The sequence below is a fragment of the Balaenoptera ricei genome, chromosome 6, assembly GCF_028023285.1.
Source record: "Balaenoptera ricei isolate mBalRic1 chromosome 6, mBalRic1.hap2, whole genome shotgun sequence".
In the NCBI taxonomy this organism is placed as follows: domain Eukaryota; kingdom Metazoa; phylum Chordata; class Mammalia; order Artiodactyla; family Balaenopteridae; genus Balaenoptera; species Balaenoptera ricei.
In genome coordinates, this window is record NC_082644.1 from 89,498,163 (window position 1) to 89,519,413 (window position 21,251).

At 47.5% G+C, this 21,251-nt stretch overlaps 1 protein-coding gene across 2 annotated transcripts in view; it reads right to left on the reverse strand.

Moving 5' to 3' along the window:
- GABBR2 (gamma-aminobutyric acid type B receptor subunit 2) overlaps positions 1–21,251 on the reverse strand; it is a 347,953-nt gene that overhangs the window by 65,920 nt on the left and 260,782 nt on the right. For both annotated transcript variants that reach the window (XM_059925145.1, XM_059925146.1), the window contains exons 8-10: positions 18,628–18,688; positions 6,291–6,371; positions 1,950–2,100 (exon numbers count right to left, since the gene is read on the reverse strand). In XM_059925145.1, the coding sequence (XP_059781128.1) occupies positions 1,950–2,100; positions 6,291–6,371; positions 18,628–18,688 (293 nt within the window). The remainder of the gene's footprint in view (positions 1–1,949; positions 2,101–6,290; positions 6,372–18,627; positions 18,689–21,251) is intronic.

Below are 21,251 nucleotides of genomic sequence, written 5' to 3' on the forward strand. Positions count from 1 at the left end.
GAATTGAGGCAGGCTTCCTGGATGGGGTAGACCTTAAAGGATGAGTAGCATTAAGGAAGATAGAAGAGAGGGGGATTTGAAACCACAGTGACATTTATTTTCTCTCTTTGTAGATTTTTTAAATCTGCAAAGCCAGTCAAAAAATTCACACAGGGACTTCCCTGGTGGCGCAGTGGTTAAGAATCCGCCTGCCAATGCAGGGGACAAGGGTTCGAGCCCTGGTCCGGGAAGATCTCATGTGCCTCCGAGCAACTGGGCCCGTGCGCCACAGCTGCTGAGCCTGTGCTCTGGAGCCCGCGAGCCACAACTACTGAGCCTGCGTCTGCAGCTACTGAGGCCCGCGTGCCTGGAGCCTATGCTCTGCAACAAAGGGAGGCCACTGCAGTGAGAAATCCACGCGCTGCAGCCAAGGAGCGGCCCCCGCTCACCGCAACCAGAGAAAGCCCGCGCACAGCAACGAACACCCAGCACAGCCATAAATAAATAAATAAATAAATAAATAAATAAATAAATAAATAAATAAATAAATTTATTGGGAAAAAAAATTCACACGGAAGCCAGCCTTTTGGAAAGAGTAATGGTAATTCCCCCCCAGGAGGCCAAGAGGGGGTAGTTAGGAATTAAAGGAGTACAGTCTTAACGACAGGGACAACTTGTTGTTATGACAAAAACTACTGCAGCTTGCAGGAAGGGAATCTAACATTAAGAGCTGACCATGTGCCCAGAGCCTTGTGCCGAGTGCTAACACGCATGGTCATCACTTAAGGTTTGTACGGAGTAGATGAGAGTTGCTTCAATTTTTTTTTTTGAGGCAATATATGTGTTATTGGTGATAAATAAAACAACAGGTGAATACAACTTTTTGTTCTTCAGGAAACAGGTTTGACCTAAGCAGCTGCTACCAAAAACAAAAACAAAAAGAAAACAAACCCCAAAACGACAACAAAAGTTCTAGAGCCGCCAAGTTCCTCCTTGGCAAGCAGGGAGAGAGAAGTACCTCTTCTCTTGGGATTGCCCTTGTCCCTGCAGCCCAGGATGTTGCCCTGTGTGTCTTCTGGGCAGTACAGTAGAGCTGCGCCGCCTGTGGGGGCACCAAGGCTGTGCCCTCGCGAAGGCCCACACTCTGAGCCCTGCTCAGCCACTCCCACAACAAGGCAGGGAGCAGGGTTCAGGAATTTGCTATGGAAACCAAAGAAGCTGGCTGTGCTCAGCAAACACCACCGCCTGGGGCAGTGGCTCGTACTACCCATGGCTGGCCAGAATAACTCGGAAAGCGAGTTGCTCTCCTCTGGAGAGGGAAGGGCACGCGTGGGGGAAAAGGAATCAAGGCCAGAAACCCAGGGGATAGGCTCTGCTACACGCAGCAGTGCGGGCCCGGACAGGGCCTTCCAGCCCTCCGACATCGAGCCAGCGCTCTCATGTGCAACTGCGGTCGTTATTCAAGGGTCAACCGAGATGATGAAGGAGGCGCTTCCTGGGCTGTGATATGCTGTATGGATGGAAAGTGCCCTTACTGAGCTCAGTGATCTCCCTCTGGCAGTGCTTCCTGAAGATGCTGGTGGGTGGGGCAAAGACGTTTGGGGAATTCTGCTTCTATACTTCTCCTCCTGGACCACCACACAGTGCACATGCATGGCCAAAATTCCAAGAAGACCTGTGGACTTGGACCCTTCAATTTTGTTTAAGCCAGACTTCCTGTGCAAGCAGCACTCCTGCCTCTGTGTGTGTGTGTGTGTGTGTGTGTGTGTGTGTGTGTTTGCGTGCTCGCGCACACACACACTCACATGAAACATCTAATGACATCCCAGTGACTAAGCGGCACACTTTGGAAAACTGCCCTAATAACTTCTGTGGCCCTGGAAAACGTGTTATGTGATGCTCCTACACTTTGTCTATGAGGCTTGTCTATCCAGAAAGCACTATCCAAGAGGAGGGCATGAGTGGCTTACTTCTGATTCCGATTCTTGATGTTGAAGAAGAGAAAAGCGCTGGCCATGATCATTCCCAGGATGGTAAGGGCGGAGAGGATGCTGTAGAGAGGTAGGGAGATCTTACGAAGCTGTTCCAGGACGATGGTCTTGTCTTTTGGTGGTTCGGATCCTAGAAGATGAAGGAAAAGGCATCAGCTGAGCTCCGTGCACAGTCAGTCCCCGAGAACATCCTTGACTGGATGCCCTTGACATCCGCCACCTGTGCACAAACTGTGCAGGACACGTCACTGGGTGAGCGGGCTCCAGCGGTTGGCCAGTAGGGAGCCTAAGCCAGGACTTATTTCTTTCTCTAAACAGAATCAATAAGGGATTTGTGATGCATTTAATCGCCATTAGAAGACTAGAATTTGGTCTAATTACCATGTTGAAAACCTATCACCATTTATTCCCCAAAGGTACCAGTGGCTTAGAAGGCGCAGGGCTGGGTGCTGTGAGTAGGTACCACTGGTTGCCTTTGGGGGTGAGGAACTTGGCTTGGGCTCTCAAGGACTTTGCTCCAACACATGATAATGGCCACCCCTCAACAGGGTGGAAACCTTGCCTCTCAATTCCGTGGAGACACATATGTGCTCTGGCTGCGGATTTTCTGCCTCAAGGTCATTATGCTATAAAAGCTCTTTCCGGTTTTCCATTTTCATAAGACTTACTGTGGGAGGCAGAAGCTACTGGCATGCCTTCCCCTCCCTGCTGTGCCAAGACTGGACAGAAACTGTGGGATCCCATCCCGCTGTGTGACTGTAAAGATGTCCCTGCTCATTCTTCAAGGGCACCAGGTACCTGGGGGAGATCTGAGGGCCTCAGAGCAAACTCATCTTTATGGATGGTGGCAAAATTGTCCTGATTTCCAAGGTACAGGCTGGTTTGGGAGGAAAGATGCAGGGACACCCTTTCCTCACCTGCCCACCTCTCGTTTCTTGCAGATCCCTTTTTTCTCAGCTGCTATTTCAGGTCAGGTTTCTGCTGTGGAATTGTGACACTTTGGAGCTTTTCCCTCCAGTGTGGAATCGGTCAGATGTTCAAGAGTGGCCAAACCTGGGAGACCCACCAGGGGTCATGATGACCCCACCACAGTTGTGCCACGGGTGCCAACCTAGGTTATGCCTCCGTTCCCAGGAGACAGGCAGAGGATGGGCAGATGTGGTGGCAGGGATTGAGAACTCCCCTGCACATCTGTTTAAAAAACTCTGCTAGCAAGTTCAAATGTGTTTGGAAACATCCAGTGGATAAAGAGAGTCTGAATCATCTAAGCAGTAGAGGGAATTGTCAGGTTCCAAACAGCTAGAAACCTGCTGGCTTGATTAATGTAAAGCATTAAGCACTTACATGCAAAGTAACACTTATAAGAGTGGCCTCAGGGGCTGAAAGTCAGGGCAAAAGCAGACTCAAGGTGATACAGGTAACACCATCTCTTGCTTCCAGAAGTAAAAGCTCAATACCTGGAAATTTTTCCTCCTACTCTCCATCCTCCTCCCCCCTCCCCCCACATAGCCTGGGCTGCATTAGGTACCTTCTGGATCCCAAACGCAAGAGTGAGTGCCCATGAGTTCTTGGTGGAAATAAGCTCCTCTTTGGGCACTAAGCAAGGGGGCTAGATTTGGATCAAAGGTTATGTGACTACTATAACCACTAGTTTGTGTAGAAACAACTTCAGAAAATCAACAGCTCCTCTTATTCCACCTTGTCTTCCCCCAAAATGGCACCTTCTCACCATGCATCTTAGCTAAGTCATTATGGAAGCCAAATGGTAACAGCTTATCAGAAGTGTTAGTAACAGCAGCAGTCCTGTTTCTTGCTCCCCACCCAATCCATTCATTCATTCTTCATCCATTCATCACCATCCTTCCTTCATTCGTCCTCATTAATGATGGGCATCATCATTGATAATCACCTTCCAACTGTCAGGCCTGGTGTGGGGCACCAGTGGTTCAAAGGTAAGCAAGACACAGTTCCTGTCCTCAGGGAACTTACACACTAGTCATGTTTTTTTTAAAAAAGGCAGCAGCAAGCACATTTATTGAATGCTTACCATGAGCTGAGCACTTTAATAGAGATTTTCTCACTTGATCTAAGAGTCTCATGGGTAGAGAAGATTACTCCCATTTTACGGGGTGAGGGAATATTTTTTTAGGTGTTAAGTGGCTTTTATAGCTAGTAAGTAGCAAAGCTGGCCAGATTTGAACCCAGATCTGCCTAGCCCTGAAGCCTGTGCCTTAATCACTATGCAAACTGCCTCTAGCGATGGGGTCCAGGTGGTGTGAGAACATCAGGCCCAGGGATGCCTGAGCAGGAAGCAGGGAGCCGAGTGCAGTTCCGCCAGATGGGGTCAGGAAAGGCTACAGAATGGAGATGATGTGGGAGCTGAGTCTCGACAGGAAGATAAGTAGTTGGCTGTTTACTAGGAAGACATGGAAGAAAGGGCATTCTGGGCGGACGGCCCAGCACAGGCGAAGGCATGGTGGGGTCTCGGCACATTTGCAGAAATGTCAGCAGTTTGGCTGGGGAGACCTGAAAGAGGAGGCAGAGAAGTGGGGCGGGGTCCCCTCCTGGAGGTCTTAAAACCACCCCAGGGAGAGGCCCCTCGCTGTGAGCAATGGGGACTGTGTGGGCCTCTTCAGTGTGACATGACAGCTGAGGGCAGAATGGACTTGAGGGGGTTAGACTGGTGATGGGTGGGTAAAACCCATGGGGGGCTGGTGCAGGGGTCTGGGTGAGAGTTGAACCCAGGCAGGGTGTGGACAGGAGAGCTGGGTTCTGCCCAGGTGTCCTGGCTTGGCTCTGGGTTCAGAGACTGGTTATCCACCCTCCGGGCGGTGCAGGGAAGCCCTGAGAAGCAGGAGGCAAGCCTGGAACAGCTGCTGCCTCAGTGTTATCCCGGCCTCGTGCTTCCTAACTATAACTAGCTATTGTCCTGGCTGGGTTTTTTGTTTTTTTATTTATGTTTTTCCTCTCAGTTCTGTTTTGTGTCTCTTATTTATTTTCTGTTTGAATTTTTCTTTCAATTTGTAAACCCAGAATTCTTATTCAGCAAACCCAGATCTCCTGCGTCCAGGAGCAAATAGCCCTATCTTGGGGATCAGACTCTCGTGGTTAGAACTGACTTTGCCTCTCACAGGCCGTGTGAATTTGGAGTTTTCTGATCCCTTTTCTCATCTGTACAACAGGGATGACAGGACTTACCCACCCACTTTCAGAATTTTTCTGTGGCTCCATGAGGTAATAAGTGACTACGGGCTTGGTGACAGCTCCCTCAGGTGGGACTGTGAAGACCACACCTCCTCTTTGAGGCCACCTGGAGCTTTGTGGAATCCCCTAGATCCAAAATCTAACCAAATGGTTCATGGGAGAGCCTTCTTTGGTGGCCTTGGATTTAAGAAGGAACTCCAGGTGCAGAAAGCCAGCTCTCTGTTCTTTGCATTCCCAGTGGAATCAAAGTAACAGCATCTGGATGCTATGGGTATGGCAGCTTCCTCCACAGCCACCCTGTGACGAGGCTGTCCATCTATCCACCCATCCACCCATCCACACATGCATCCATCCATCCACCCAGTTCCTCACTGACTCATATGCTCACCCTTTCATTCATTTATTCACCCACCCACTCATTCATTTACTTGATCAATCATGTATTATTTTTTCATCACATATGCACTGAGCTCCCAACATGTGCCAGACCCTGGCTGGTGCCAGGAATTTAAACTCAAATAGGATCCAGTCAGGGAGCTCACGGTCCAATAACCTACTAATTTCAATGCAAAGTGACAGTGGCCATGAGTAAAGCAGAGACAAAAGACTGTGGAAGCAAAGAGAAGAGAGCCGTTAACTCAGTTGGGGGGCATCAGGGAAGGCTGAACAGAGGAGGTGTCATTTGATCTGGGTCTCGATGTTGAGGAGAAGTTCTCCAGCAGAAGAGAGGGAATGGTTTTCCAGGAAGAGCAGCAAGTGGAGAGGCCTTATTACCAGCCCATCCATGTCTTTTCTGAGGAGGTGACACAGCAAAATTTAGTTGGGCCACACATAAAAAGAATTACTTCTGGCCATTCAACAGTTTAAACACAGATGCTTTGGTGAGAGCCAGCACTCCATGCAAATTCCAGTGACCCATCCCAGGGCCTGGAACCCAGCTCCCACGTGAGTGATGGTATCCTGTCCTCAGTGAGCGAGTGCATGGATTGAGAGGAGAGGATGTTCCCTCTTCCCCACAGAGCCAAGGACTCTGAGCTTATCCACAGCCCTCAGACAATATGCAGGCCTGGGAGCACCTGAGCAGGCCCCCTCCTCTGAGAAGCCCACCTGCCTTACCTTGGAACTTAATGGTGTCGTTGATGATCTCCAGCGTGTCAGCCACAGCATTGTATTCTCCCACCTTCACCTCCCTGCTGTCTGTGGGGAGCAAGAGACAGTGGCGGGTTAGATCCAAGTCCTGTGTTTGTCTGGGTGCTCCTGTCCCAGCTCTTGCTGCCCCACAGGCTCTGGCTATATTCTTGCAGGCTTTTCCTTTCCCCAGTGCCTTTTCCAGGTAGAATCACAAAACCTCCACCTTGATCTGGGCTGGAACAAATACTCTCTCACATCGTCTCATCAACTGGTCACCCATCCTTTGCTGTACATGTATAGATGGGGAGCCTACTCCCCCCATAACTGGACTCTCTGCCTGTTACCAAGTCTTTCCAGGGTCATTAGCTGAATGGTCTCTCTGTAACTTTCCTCTGTCATCTGGCTCTGCCCTCTAGGACTGCATGGACCACTCTGCTCCCCCTGCCCCAGGAGAGCCCTAGAGACTTGAAGACAAAAACACATCATCCCTCTGGCAGTAAGCCTCCCACCTTACTGAACATCATTTCTATTTCCCACCCCATCCAGGCCCTGGGGGTGGGCAGAGCAAAGACGCTGCCAGAGACTGGGAAAGAGGGGCCAGGATGCCAGGACAGAGTGGGCATCCTGGAAGCCAAGGAAAGGGACAGTTTCACAAGGGAGCTGGCCAGCAATGCCACATGCCACCAAGACAGGGACAAGAAGCCCTTTGAACAGAGGGTCCATTCAAGGCTTGTGAGGGAATATTAATGACAGGTGAAGCTGATTCAGGGAAAGGTGGGGTTAGAGGCAAAGAGCCAAAGGCAAGGAGTAGAGAGTGGGGCCCCCAGGGTAGAGCAGTCTTGGACAAGGTGGCGAGTGGGCAGGGAGGGGCCAAGGGGATTCACTTTTAGATGTCTTTTCTTGTTTAGTTCTCACAGTTGTGTGCAGTTAAGTGGTTTCAGTCCCACTTTACAGATGAGGAAACCGAGGCTCAGGCAGGTTGTGGCTTTGCCCAAAGCCCCACTGATACTAAGAGCAGGGTCCAGGTTCAAACCCAGGACTGTTCCCACAGCCGTGCTCTTCCCTGACATGAGGCTGCCTTAATGGGATCCCTGAGAGGTGACAGTTCCGGGCTGAGTTCCACAGGCCACCTGTGCCTCCTGAGTGTAATAACTACAGAGAGGAGTGCCCACCTGCCCACTGGTGGGGCAGGCAGGTACCCAGAGCTGCAGACCCTGGTTCTCAAATGCCCAGGGGTTATAAAGCGACACAGCAGCAGGAATTCCAAGCATGTGGCCAGAGGAGCTGCCTGCTGGGCCTCTGGCTCTAAGTGAATGTCTCTGCAGAGACGCAGATGCTCTGCTGGTTCCTTACAAGGATTCAGGAAACGGAACAGGGGATCCTATAGGCCACACTTCTGCCTGCGTTCCTTTAACTGTGGGGTGGAAAACAGGGCTGTAAAAGTCACTTCCTTCTCCCTGCAAAGGTCTCCCTGCCATTTGGGAGGCCTCATGCTGTGTAGGCGTCTGTCACTTGCGGGGGTCACCCAGCTCCTAAATGTCACATCAGCAGACTCTGCTGGGAGCTCCAGCATCCCTGCTCTGGCCTTTTGAAGTCTCAGCCATAATCAGCTCCTAGTGCTCAGAGGAGGAGGCCCTGATTTATTTATTTGGTGTGGGGAGGCAGCACATGAAATATGCAGGCTGACCGGAATAAATCATCAGGAGCCAGGAGGTGGTATGGCTGGCAACTCACCACGCCCCCAGCCACACAGCCCGCCCCTCTGACTCATACACCCGCTGTGCCGTCCATCTCATGGCACCGCTTCCTGCGATGATGACCGTAACTGCCATAATCTCTCCCTGGGGGCAGTGCTTGGAGGCTGGGTGGGGCGGGTGGCTTCACACATTCCTGCATTCAGGGTTCCATAGCAAACCTTGAATCAGGCATAATTCACCCCAGTTTACAGGTGAGGGAGGAGCTTCATGTCAGTTAAGTGAAGGCTCAGAGCCAAGTGCTGGGCAGCGACCAAGCGGGTGCCTGAACTTGACTCCCCTAGTTCTAAATTCAGAGCATTTTCCACACCCGTACTGAGCAGGGCTGCTGGTCATTCAGCCCATACTTACTGACAGCCTACTGCATGCCAGGCCCAGGTATTTCATAATAAAGAATCCCTCAAAAGCAGCAGCGTAGGTGGAGGAAGCTTAGCTTATGTCCTCATCCTTGACCAAGCTGACCTTGGACATCTGGGCGATGAAGGATGTTTATACTAAATCCCTTAGTTTAATCACTTCATTCATTCATTCAATAAACATTGGGTGCCTGTTATGTTCTAGGCTCTGTGCTGAAGGCTAGAATTACAAAGATTAAAAAATAATTCATAATCTCTGACCTTGTAATTTAGTGACTGCAGCCTCACCCAGCCCTACCGGGTGGGTAAAATTATTCCCATATGCCAGTAATATTTCCCTTCTAGCCTGTGTCCTGTGAGTGGATGGCTGTATCGGTAAAATTTCAACTTTCAGAGTGCCTATGAGGACTAAAGAGGAGACTATAGGCAGTTTCTGGCTTGGGGCCTCACAGTAAGTGTTCAATAAATTGTAGTTATTTGAGTCACGACAAAAGTAACTGTGAGCTACTTGTGAGGTCCCCAAACACTCCTTGTGTTTTCTTACTACCACTGTTCCCCACAATGGTCCCTCTGCTTGGAAGGTAGCTTTCCCCTTCCTCTACCAAACCAACATGTCCAAACCCTATCCACCTCTTCCAGGAAGGCTTCTCTGAGTACTGTTCGTCCCCAGCTGCTGTGGGCTCAAGGTATGGGTGATATGTGAGAAGCTGTGTTGCAGCCATGCCCTAGGTGTGCCCAAGCCTTATGATTCCTGCCAGCCGGTCAGTTCCTGAGTGGAACCTGAAGTCTCGTTTCTGAGGTCCCAGGCAGCATAGGGTCGCATTCCCTGCACTTTGCCCAGGGCCCCTCCTGGCTCTGCAGGGGATGGATGGTGTCCCCTGTGTTCTTCCTTTCACCCACGGCCCAGCCAGGTGGTGACCATGATAGGTGGGCACTTTCAACTTTTAACTCTTGGGTTCCTTGGTAACTCTGTTGTGCAAAGAACATCGACCACTTATTTGGATACAGACGTGAAGACTGCGGAACAGGGGATTTGCGGACAGACTAGAAAGAGGATTCATGGGGGCAGCAGAGGGAGAGGGGCTGTGGCGTTGAGTCTGTCACTGGCCACCCTCCCTGCCCCGCTAGCCCTGCTGTAGGTTGCCACTGACTTATCGTGTGACCCTGGACAGATGATTCCCTTTCTCTGGGCCTCAGTTTCTCCATCTACAAAGTGCACCGCAGGGGTTTGAATAGTTCTCAGTCCTGGCCAGGCACTAGAGCCACCTGGGGAATTTCTAGAAAATTCAGATGCCTGGGTCCCAACATGGATCCATTATATTAAAACCTCTGGGGGGCTGAGGAGTGAACCCTGGGTGGCCATATTTTTAAAAGTTCCCTAAGTTGACTAACGCATAACTAGAGTTGAAAACCACTGGATTAGACCAAGGACCCTGCAACGCTGACACTTTCTGTTCTCAGAGGCTCAAAATACTATAAAACGAAGAGCCCCTTTTCCTGCAGAATAATACTTGTTCCTTGTTGTGGTGCAAAAAAAAAAAAAGAAAAGAAAAAAAAGGATTCTCTTAAAAAAGTGCATTCTTTCTTTTTCTTTATTTCCAACTTTGGATTTGGATGATACATAAAGAAAATAAGTCCTATTGGTGAAAATTAGGCTGCCAAAAAAGTCCAGTCTGAAAATACTCCCTGGCTGTGGGCCTGACAGCATCCTTGAGACGGGGCTGGGGAACTGCTTCAATCACAGGGCGGTCCTGCCTCCCTCCCGTATCACAACCCCTGGGTGGGAGAGCTGGGTGTAGGGTCACCAACCTCCTGCTGCAGCTGGTCCCCACACCCTGCTTCCTGGGCTCTACTCCCCTCACCCCCAAATGCTCATCCTTCCTCAACTGACTCTAGGTCTGCATTGACGGGAGTATGCATGTCTTTTACAGTTTAATTGTTGTTGCAAACATACAGAAATGTAAAACTCTGAGGTGTAAAACAAAAGACAACCTTGGCTCAATGAACATCAAAGATTCTATAAAATTACTCCATTCTAGGACTCCCTAACAAAATCCCAGACTCAGGGAAAGGAAAGAGCTCTGGCTGGAGGACAGGGCCCCTGGAATGGGTCTTGGTTTTGCCATCTCCTCAGTAAGGAGCCCCAGGGAAGTGCCATCCTCTGCCTGGGTCTTGATAAAACAAGTGGGCTAGACGGGGAAATCTCTGTGCCCTCCAGCTCTCGTTCCATGATTCTGCAACTGCTTTGAAGGGTCTTCCTCACTCCAAGCTAAAGTCTGCTCTCTGAGACTTGCCCTCACAGTCCTAGCTCCGCCTGGGGGCCACACATCACAGCAACTCCTGCTCCTGGCCGTGCTTCAGAGATGGGAACACTGCGATTTTGATTTCGGGCCTTGATTCTGCTTTTCTCCAGGCTGGCCAGCCATTCCCCAGGAAGTGATTTTTCACTCCCCTCACCCACCCTGCCCCTGTGGACAGGCCCTAGATGGTCACTCTCCTCCCACTGGGTGGAAACAGGTCTGAGCAGCACCTCTCAGCATCATCAAGCAGAGAGCGACTGTGCTCCCTTGGCCTGGATTCTCCCTCACACTCGTCTCTATCCACAAACAGTACGCCACTGCCGCATTTTCAATAAGTTAACTTCACTGACCTTTGTTTTGAGATTTTTAGCAGACTAGGTGGACAGTGGCCAAATGCCCCAGGAGTATAATAATCCTGCCAAGGGTAGATCTGTCCAGTGACTTATAGGCAAACTGGCTCAGGGCAAAAGCTGAATACCCAAGGGGACACAGAACACATACAGATACAATAAGCTATTTGCACCTAGAACACCTTTTCTCTCTTCCTCTTGGCTAACTCCCACTGGTTCTTTAGAATTCATCTTGGATGCCGCCTCTCCCAGGTAGCCTTCCTAGAATCTGCCAGGTGGAGCCGAGCACCTCTCCTCTGAATGACGTATCACACTCAGTTGGGGTCCTGTGTCTGCTCCCCACTGAACCAGGGGGCTCCCTGAGGGGAGGGGCTGTGTCTTACCCATCTCAGTACCCCCTGTACCCAGCTAGGACCTGGCGGGCAGATGCCAGGAAATGACCGTTGTGAAACTTCAAAAGCCCAAACCATAGGATCAAAAAAAGAAAGAAAAAAAAAATAGCACATCAAAATTAAGAACTTCCGTTCACCAGGGACTTTAAGTTTAGAGACAAGTAACCGAATGGGAGAAGATGTTTGCAAAGCCTAAAGCCAGCAAGGGACTGAAACCTAGATTATGTAAGGAATTCTTACAAATCACCAAGAAAAAGACAATATCCTCAAAATAAAAGTGGTCAAAGGATCAGAACCGACAATTAACAAATGGCGGACAAGCACAGGAAGAAATGTCCAAACTCATCAGTAACCAGAGAAATGACATTCAAAACCACAGTATAATATTACTTTGTATCTTTAGGTTGGCAAAAAATGAGAGAGCTGGGAAACACCAACTGTGGGTGGGAGGTAGGGACACGGGACTCCTCACGCTGGTGGGAGTGGAGATGGGTATGGGCATTCCCAAGAGCCGTCTGGCAAATTTTAGGCATGTTGGGTGTTGACACACCTTCCGACCCAACAATTCAGCTCATGGGGATTTGTCCTAAAGAAATACCCAGCTGGGTTCATAAGGGGACATGTACAAGGACACTCATTATGTTTGGAGACAGGGAGTTGTAGGTGACCTGAGTGGCTGTCACTGGGAGAGTGGAGGCGTACATCCCGTGGAGTGAGCAGTGAGAGCCACAGCCTAGATGTAGACACAGCAACATGGAGGTATCTTAAAAACAAAGTGCTGGCGTGCAGGTGCCAGGAAATGACCGTTGTGAAACTTCAAAAGCCCAAACTTTTGCTTGAAAAAAAAGCAGAACAAGTATGTAATCCAGTTATGTTGATGCAAATTCAAAATATGCACACAAAACAGCAATACACATTTAGCAAGGACACATACAAACACAATATCTGCATTAAACACTTAGAATGTTTGCCATTCTTAGGGAGAGGCAGGAGTGGCATATGAGAATATGAGGGAAATAAAGGTATAAACAAACAAACAAGAGGGGCTTTCATGGACCAGTGATAACAACGTTCCATGAAATGAGGAGTGTGACGTGTGTCCTGAGGAAGTAAGATGGCACTTTGCTCAAGAAATTCTGGAGGGGGTAAACCTGGTATCATTGTGAAGAGTGCCCAAGAGAGGAGCAGGAAGCCAACAGCTGTCACAGCTCTTCTCTGTGCTAGTCACTGAGCCAGGCTCATTCATAGCCTCAGGTCATTGGAGTCTCACCATCACTCTCAAGCAAGGAAAACAATCACCTTTTATTTCACTATTTTATTTATGTTATTTTTAATTTTTTGCCTGCAGTGCGCAGCATGTGGGATCTTAGTACCCCGACCAGGGATCGAACCCGCGTCCCCTGCATTGGAAGTGCGGAGTCTTAACCACTGGACCGCCAGGGAAGTCCCATTTCACTATTTTAAAATAAGTGCTGAGGGACTTCCCTGGCAGTCCAGTGGTTAGGACTCCACACTTCCAATGCAGGGGGCAGGAGTTCCATCCCTGGTTGGGGAACTAAGATCCCACATGCTGCATGGCGCGGCCAAAATAAATAAATAAATAAAATAAGCTAATGTAGAGTGTCTTTAAACTTACTTTCAAAAAAATAAAAATAATATTAAAAAGTGCTGAAATGATGTCTCAGAGAGATTAAGCCACAGTGTCTGGCTAGCAATGATTAGGCATGTCTGCTTCGAAGCTCACATACTTTCCACATGAGAGGAGGTGAGTTCCCCATCATTGGAGGCATTCAAGTAGAGGCAATGCTGTAAAGGAAAGTCAGGGTTGCCTTCAACATGGAGAATCTATGGCTCAATGAAAGACAAGGTCTGCTAAATAATTCTGTCTTCCAAGCCATCTTCCTTGAGCTCCCTGAAAGGTAAGCCCTGGATCATGGGGGCTGGGAGGTATCAAGGTCAGGGTCAGACTTCCAGCCTGAAAGAGCCTATATTCACGTGTGCCCTTCCATTCCTGCTGACCCACAACCCTTCTGGTGTAACTTACAGTTTAGTGGACTATGTCTCCACTCTTAACATCAAGTCGAGTGGCAGTCCAAAAAACTGGCCTTTCCAGACCCACGGCTTAGTGAAGAGAGCTATAATATATGCCTTAACAGAAGGAAAAGGATATTAAAAATCAGCCTTAAGAGTCTCAAACTAGAGTCAAACTAGCTCCAAAAATTTTCTAGTAGGTTCTGGGAAATTATCTTCCTGCTTTTATAGGCACTGGCACTTGGCCAGAGAGATTATGAAGCCCCTGTGGGGAGTGGCGGGGGCAGAGGCTTATTCAACTTGGCTTCCCCAGAGGACTTGGTAAGGCGCCTGGCAGATGCTCAGGAAATGCGCACTGCATAGAACCGTATCTGTTACCCCGAAGACCAAACGGTAATTAATGTGTGCCAATGGGGAGGACAAACCTACACTTCACTAGGTACCTTCTGAATGACAATTATGTTGTTAGAGCGGTGGAAGACCCCATCCCTTCAAATCAGGTGGCGAAGTATAAAATTCCAAAGTTTGAGTCCTTTATGCTGCACAGAAGCAGTCCAAATTCAAGCAGATTATCATTCACCGCGATTCTTACAAACAGGCCTAATGAAAGCAGGGACGGTGAGTTAGAGCAGCAGATGCTGAGATTTCACCAAGAACAGCATAAACAAGGCTCTAATCATGGCTTCACTCAACTTCCTTTCCTGCTGCAAATTCTGAGCCATGTTTAGACTTCGTTAGTAACATGGATTCTTTTTTCTCTCAAGGGGAAAAAAAAAAAAGCCAATTCCCTAGCATTCATCCTCATCTACACGTGGTTTGGTGCAAGTCAGTGATGGCATGGGGGAGGGGTGCTGAACTTGGAGTTGTAAGGGGGTTAGGTCCACTGCACCCAAGGTGTGTGTCCGATGGGATGCTAATACCTACCTTACCTACTGCCATGGGTGGGTCCCTCAGAAGGGTGCCTGAGCCAAGAGTAAGAAAGCATGTAATTTATTTGGGAGGTGACCCTTGAACACACTGATAGGGGTGTGGGGAGGTGAGACAGAGAAGGCAAGGGAGCCAGGGCAAGGTGCATTAATAAGCAGGTTTCTGAGAGGCCAAGTGAGGCTCAATCCCATGGGGACCTCTGGAGACAGAGCAGAACATACCTTGGAATTCTTGGAAGTTTCCACCCAAGTGGAAAGGATGCTGGGGGATTCATCCTCCACTTCTCATCCATCCCTGGCTCAGGGCTGCCCTGGAAGCATTAACTCCCTGAATATCTGTCCTGTTCCTTGCACAGGGTGAAAGGTGTAGGTGTTCTTAATAAGATGCTTGTTTGGAACCATGGATGCTCAGGGACTACAGGTGGGACGCTGATGGCATCTGCCACACCTACCCCCTAGGATTGTTCTTTTGGGAGGTAAGGGCTCTGGGAAGCCTTGAAAACAGAGTAAATGGAGGGAAGCTGGGAGTGAGGAAGGGTCATGTTTAGGCCTCTGAAACCCTCTCTGGATACAAAATGCCTCAGCCTCAAAAGGGACCATGGGGCTAGCCCTGACACATTATTTTAGAGTAGTTCTGTCTATCCAGCATTCCTAAGTTTGCAAAAAAGGTCATTTCTCCAGCCTGGAACAACAATGGCCACCATCGTGAAGTAGCTTCAGTTCACATTTCTGTTGTCAAGACTAACTGCTGTTTGTCAGACATTCTGCCTTTGGAAACTCAAGGCACTGGAAACCAGGAGTAAATGAGCATGCTCTCAAATTTCCTTGAGCCGGATCACTCACCAATTCAGTAAACATTTACCAAGAGCCAGTCAGGAACCAGGTAGCATGCTAGTAATGGGACTAGCTTCCTAGCACCCAGAGTTTATAGAGCAAAATGTCATTTGGCCCAGCCCCAGGGGACAGGCAGGGTTGGCATTAGTGTCACCCCATTTTCCAGAGGAGGAAATTGAGGCTTAGGGAGATAAAGTGACTTGCCCAGGGTCACACTGCTGGTAAACTTCAGAGCAAGGGCTTGAATCCAGGTCTTTTGCCTCCAAATTAATTTAATAAACTTGTACCAGGGGTCTACTGAGTGCCAGGCTCTTGTGATACAAATCCTACAACTCTGGAATCAAAAAGTAGAACAGGACCATGGATTCCTGGCTCCCCTTTTAGTCTTCTTCTCCAAACTGCCTCCCATTTCCAACTAATTTGTGTTTTAGTTTTACAAAGAAGGTAACAGAGCCTCCTACAAAATGCTTCCTCTACTACAGATAAAAGGGTTTAGAAGGCACCAGGAACTTTACAAACAAGAAGCCAAAAAAGCATCTTTCATGGTCTTCAGAGGGATGGTGGAATGGGCCAACTTCCAAGATCCTGCCAGCGAGCACTGAGAAAGCCTGGGTGTAAGTCCAGGAGCAGACCCTGCAAAGGGAGCCCCACTGCTGGGGCTGGCTGTTTGTGAGTCAGCTCTGCTGTTCCACCATCCCTTCTTAAAAGAGGGCAGCAGGTGAGGGAGAGAGAGAGAGGGCTTGAAGGGCACAGCAGAAAACAGCATGGTGACCCCATTTAGAAGCCTTTTTCGAAGTCAATGGCATGAGGCAATTTAGGATCTAGTAACCCCAAAGTGGGGGGCAGGCCCATCCTCTGGGTAAATTCCGGGAAGGTCCCAGAAGACAGAAGACCAGCCTCTCTTGGAGGTGAACCATGAGCCCAGAGAAGGAAAGGAATGAACTTGCTATCCCACAGCAAGTCCCTTTCCGTGTCTGAGCCTCAGTTTCCCCTCTGAAATAAGATGACAACCAGGAGCCCTTCCAGCCTGGACAGCCACTCAATAAATCAATGCCCCTCCATCTTGGCAGCAAGGTACCTCTGAGACCCTCTGAATTTGGAAAACTAACTGTTGTGCTGATAAGAATATGCCCTCAGCACAGCATCCCTCTGCCAACAGGATCAATGTCTGTTTTAAAAACATGTAAACAGGAGTATGTGCAAGGCCCAGCTCTGACAGTCAATAAACGCTGGACACAGAAGTGGCAAAGGAAGGACACTCAGGCACAGGTGTACATGTGAACACGCAAAGGCTGGCACTTGGGGAATGTCAAGGTCCAGTCACTTCTCTGCCACCAGCCAGCTGAGTGTCCCTGGGAGGAACACCTCCCTTCCCTGGGCCTCAGTTTCTCCACTTATACCATGAAGCAGTGGGATGAGATCATCTCTAAGGCCCTGCCCCATGTGACACCCTACATGTCATTAAGTGTTGGGAGCAGCTATAAGAGTAGGCAGACAAAAAGGTACCCGAGGGTTTCAACACACCAAGAAAAGGTGGATTTGCCCCAGAAAAGTATCATAATTTTTGACTAAATGCTAATCATAATTGCTACTACTTGCTGAGCAAGAAATATATGCACATTTCTCTGTGTTATCTCATCTAGTTCTTCCCCCATCCCGAGAAGGTAGGGAGGATCATATCCCTATTTTACAGATGAGGACATCGAGGCTCAGAGAGGTGAGTCACTTGCCTAATGTTCCACAGTGACTTGAGCTCAGGTGGTTTCAAACCCACCTCTGAACTACTGTTTGCTACACTGCTTTCCTTATAAACGCCTAAAACCAGTCACTGGAGTTGGTGTCTAATCCTAACATTCAGAAAAAAAAAAGGCAATAAAATTGGCATGCATTTGTAGCTGTGATTGGCCAATCAATAATTTACAAAATATTCTCCCAGAATGATATAATTTGAGAACTGGAAATGTGACAAGAGAATTTAGTTGCAATCACTCAAAAAAAAGTATTTTTGCCAAGATGCTTACTTTGTTCAGCCAATGAAGAAGTAAGACTTAACAAATGGGAAAATAATTATGTTTGCCTAAAATTACATCTTTTGTGCACACCAGAGAGCTGACATGCATTTCAATTACCTGCCACAGGAAGACAAATGGGTAAATCTACAAGATTGCATTATGGAGCCATAGTACCGGAGAACACCTCTCCTGGCTGATCTGCATCTGGTTGGGATTTGTCTGAATGAATCTAAATAACTCGATTTCATTTCTTGCCTTCCCCTGGATGACTCTGGGATCTGCTCAAAGTGAGTGGACACAGAAGGCTCTGCTCTTGTTTCTGGATTTTCTAGAAACATCCAGATACTGAAAAACACTGCATTAATGAAAGGTCCGTCTCATGGTTCTGGCTAACAACCCTGCTAATGACCATACCGGGCCGAACCAAAGTTCCTCCAGGCAGAACACCCAGCCCTGCTCCTCAGAGATGCCCTGTGGGCTCTGACAAGCCACTGTCCCTCTCTGGGCCTCCGTTTCCTCCTCATCACATGAGGAATGTGGTCTAAATGGTTGCTGAGGTCCCTTCCAAATCTGACAGAAGAAAAGTCTGACAAACGATCTGGTTTCTTAAAAAACCAAATGGTCTGTAAATAGTGTGTGTGGGACAATTATAAATTAAAAGGGACTAAAGAGACACATCAACCAGATGCAATGAGTGGACCTTGTGTAGGCTCCCCAACAAACCAACTATAGAGTCATTTTAGAGATAATTAGATGATCAACATAGTCTCAGAATAAAGCATATTAAAACTTCTTAAATGTTTAAGGTGCAATAATAGTATTGTCATGTTTTTAAAAAGTCCTTATCTAGTAGAAATGCATACTGCAGTATTTATAGATTGAAATGAGATAATGTCTGGGAGCTGCTTTAAAACATTACAGCAAAAAAAGGGGGTGGGGGATGGAGTGAGTCATGATAAAGCAAGATTGGCAAAATGGTGAAAACAGTTGAAGCCGGGTAATGGGTACATGGGGTTCATTATGCAATTCTCTCGACTTTAGGGTCTATTTGAAAATTTCTATAATCAAAAACTAAAACAATGCAAGATTCCTCAGAATACTGGCATTGACTTAACTGCCACGCCCCATACTTTCAATAAGCCTGAGTCATGTGGAAAGGCTGAATAGGCCTGAGAAATAATGCAGTTGAGAAAAAATATTCTAAATAAGTTGAAGCTAACGTTTTCATAGAGAAGTGTTTTCTATTGACTCTTTCTCTTATCTGGAACATCGTACTTTCATTTCTTTTGATGTATTTTATTGCATAAACAGAACATCCTTGAATATAGAATTCATTAATTAGAAAGAATAAGCATCAAAAAGCCTACCTTGAAATTGAGTAAATTTAATGGTCCCCATTCTCTCCCCGTTCCGGAACACAACTTGGCCCTAAATAGAAAACAAAACAAAGAAGAACAAAGAAGAAATGCCATATTAGCCCAAACACTACTGATCTCAACTGAAATTCATTAATTGTACAATGTGATTATTATTATTGGAGAAAGAATAGACTCCCGCTGGACCATGGATGCAAAATTAAACTAATTGTTTTTAAACTGGTTGTGACTTTATCTGGATAATTTGAGGAGCATAAAATCAATAATGGAACCAACACATGTAAATTAAAGCCCAGATATGCATCATCATTATCATCATGACTATTTATTAAACACCCATGTGCCCTGCATTATCCCAGGACAAGGTCTTCCAGGGTGTTGGAGAGATGGAGGAAGAGATGAAGAAGCACTTGGAGCCTGGCCCTGCCTCTGCTCCCGTGCCCCACCCATAAAAATGTGGGGCTTTGCCGAGGTTGTTTGGCTGCAGGACCAGAAGGGGGCTAGAGGTCCGTTAGTATTCCTTATTAAGGACAGAGAATGTTTTTGTTAAGTTCTTCCTGAGGGGTGACGTCAGTCCCAAATATAACTGGGCTATAGGGCAGCGAAAAATTAAGCTTCTTGAGCCAGTGAAACCTGACTAGTGTCACAGGCAGCTGAGCACCCCTCATTAGGGACCCCGGGGGCTAAAGACAGCATCATCTGCTGCATCTGCCTTGCTGGCTGATACCCAGTTTCCATATGCTGGGCTAAATAAACAAGGAACATAAAGAGGGGATGTGGTCTTTCCTTGCCTATTTACGGTCCACCTAAAATTCTGCATCCATGTAAGGAAATTGATGCAGGTTATATCAATGAATCTTTATGACAAGCTTGAGTGGAAAGGAGGATGATCCTGATTTTACAGATGAAGAAACTGCGATTGAGGGAGGTTATGCCAAGGTCATTGTAAGTGAGGCTGCTGGATTCAAATCCAAGTTTGATTTTAATGCCCATGCAATTTCACTACAGCATGTTGTTTCTGATCCAGAAATAAATTTCATCCTTTCTTTCCATTAATGTGAAACTAGGAAAATAAATTGTCTTAAAGGTACACTGCTTTATGAGCGCAGTTATGCTCTTGCATCATCAGGTAATAGCAAAGACAACACCACAGATTCCATTCAATTCTCAAGAGAAAGTGCCAGAAAGTACCTATCTTCCCTTGATGGAAATCCAAAGTCTGAGGCCCTGAGGCTTTTGGAACAAAGAGAATCATTCAACCTGTTCTCAGAATGAGAAATACCTTCTAAGGCCACTTTGACACCTTTTTGAGATCCTGAAGACAGCTGCGAGTAGTATCAGTTTGAAACTAACACCCATCGAATTCTATATTCAGTTGACAGTAAGCAATTCCCTGGAGTGTGAAAACACTTCAATGTAAGGTGAGACAGGAGCTGTGATTTTATTTCTAGTGATGATTAAAAAACACAGAACATCTTCCAAAGGATCACTTTTATGCGAACGGACCACTTTGCATAGGTGGAAAAGATGCAGATATTGGTCCGCAGGACATTTCTTTGTTTGACAAAAGTGGAGATCTAACTAATTCACCCATCTCCTGCCAAGCTTTGAAGAACTCCAAAGACTTCTAGATATAAAATGTGGACAATTCTGCAGAATCTTTATTAGTTAAATTAAAAAAATATATTGAATGGTATTCAAAGAGTGGATGGAATAATACTGGAGTGGAATACAGGGCTGGGGTGAGAAAGAATCTCCCTTTACTTTTTGGGTTTTTTTTCCTTTCTCCTTTACTTTTTAAAACTCATTAGTTCATCTTTGAAGTAAGACCTGTCATATTTTACTTTTCTCACAGTAGCTATTTTTACTCACAGTAGCTCCTCCTATCTCCTTAATTTTTCAGGTACTGCAGTGGGAGGAGGCCAGCATCTGAGTATCACAAAGCTGGGTTCAGGGCCCCCTTGGGCAAGTTCCTGAACACCAGAGTTAGGGACCTAGCACAGCTCCTGGTCTTCAACGGGCACTCAGTAAATGGCACCAGTAATTTTTACTTAAACACATTTAATAGCAGAGAGCTGAAATAAAAAAGATTTCAAGCACCAGGAAGCTTTCCAACCTTTGAGAAGAGATTTTCAACATCACATGATTTCAGCTGGCAAAGGGGTAAACTGTTGGGCCCTAATCCAAGGTGGCTTCACCGCTCAGAAACATCAGCCCCCAAGTGACTGAGTTCCCAAACCACACGGGCCACTACGTGTTCAGCCAAAGGGAGAAAGATGAGAGGCCTGTGACTGTGGTAACTGAGAGTAGCACGGACAAGCAGATGGGTTACTGGCTATATCGAGGCTCTGCACCAGGGAAGAGCGGAGAAGCTCTGTGGAGCCCCCTTCTGAGGAGGATTTGACACGTGAGTCTTTCCTGAGGTTGTGACCACGGCATCTCTTGGGTTGGGTAGATGACGCCAACTCTGCAACCTTGAGCATGGCTGACTGGATGGGGACTACCACCCCAGCCAAGTCAACGTCGATAGGACTGGACACCAGCGAGGAAGGTCATAAGCCAATCAGGCGATTTTCATGAAATTCTGCCTGATGGATGGCCTCCATGTTAGCAGA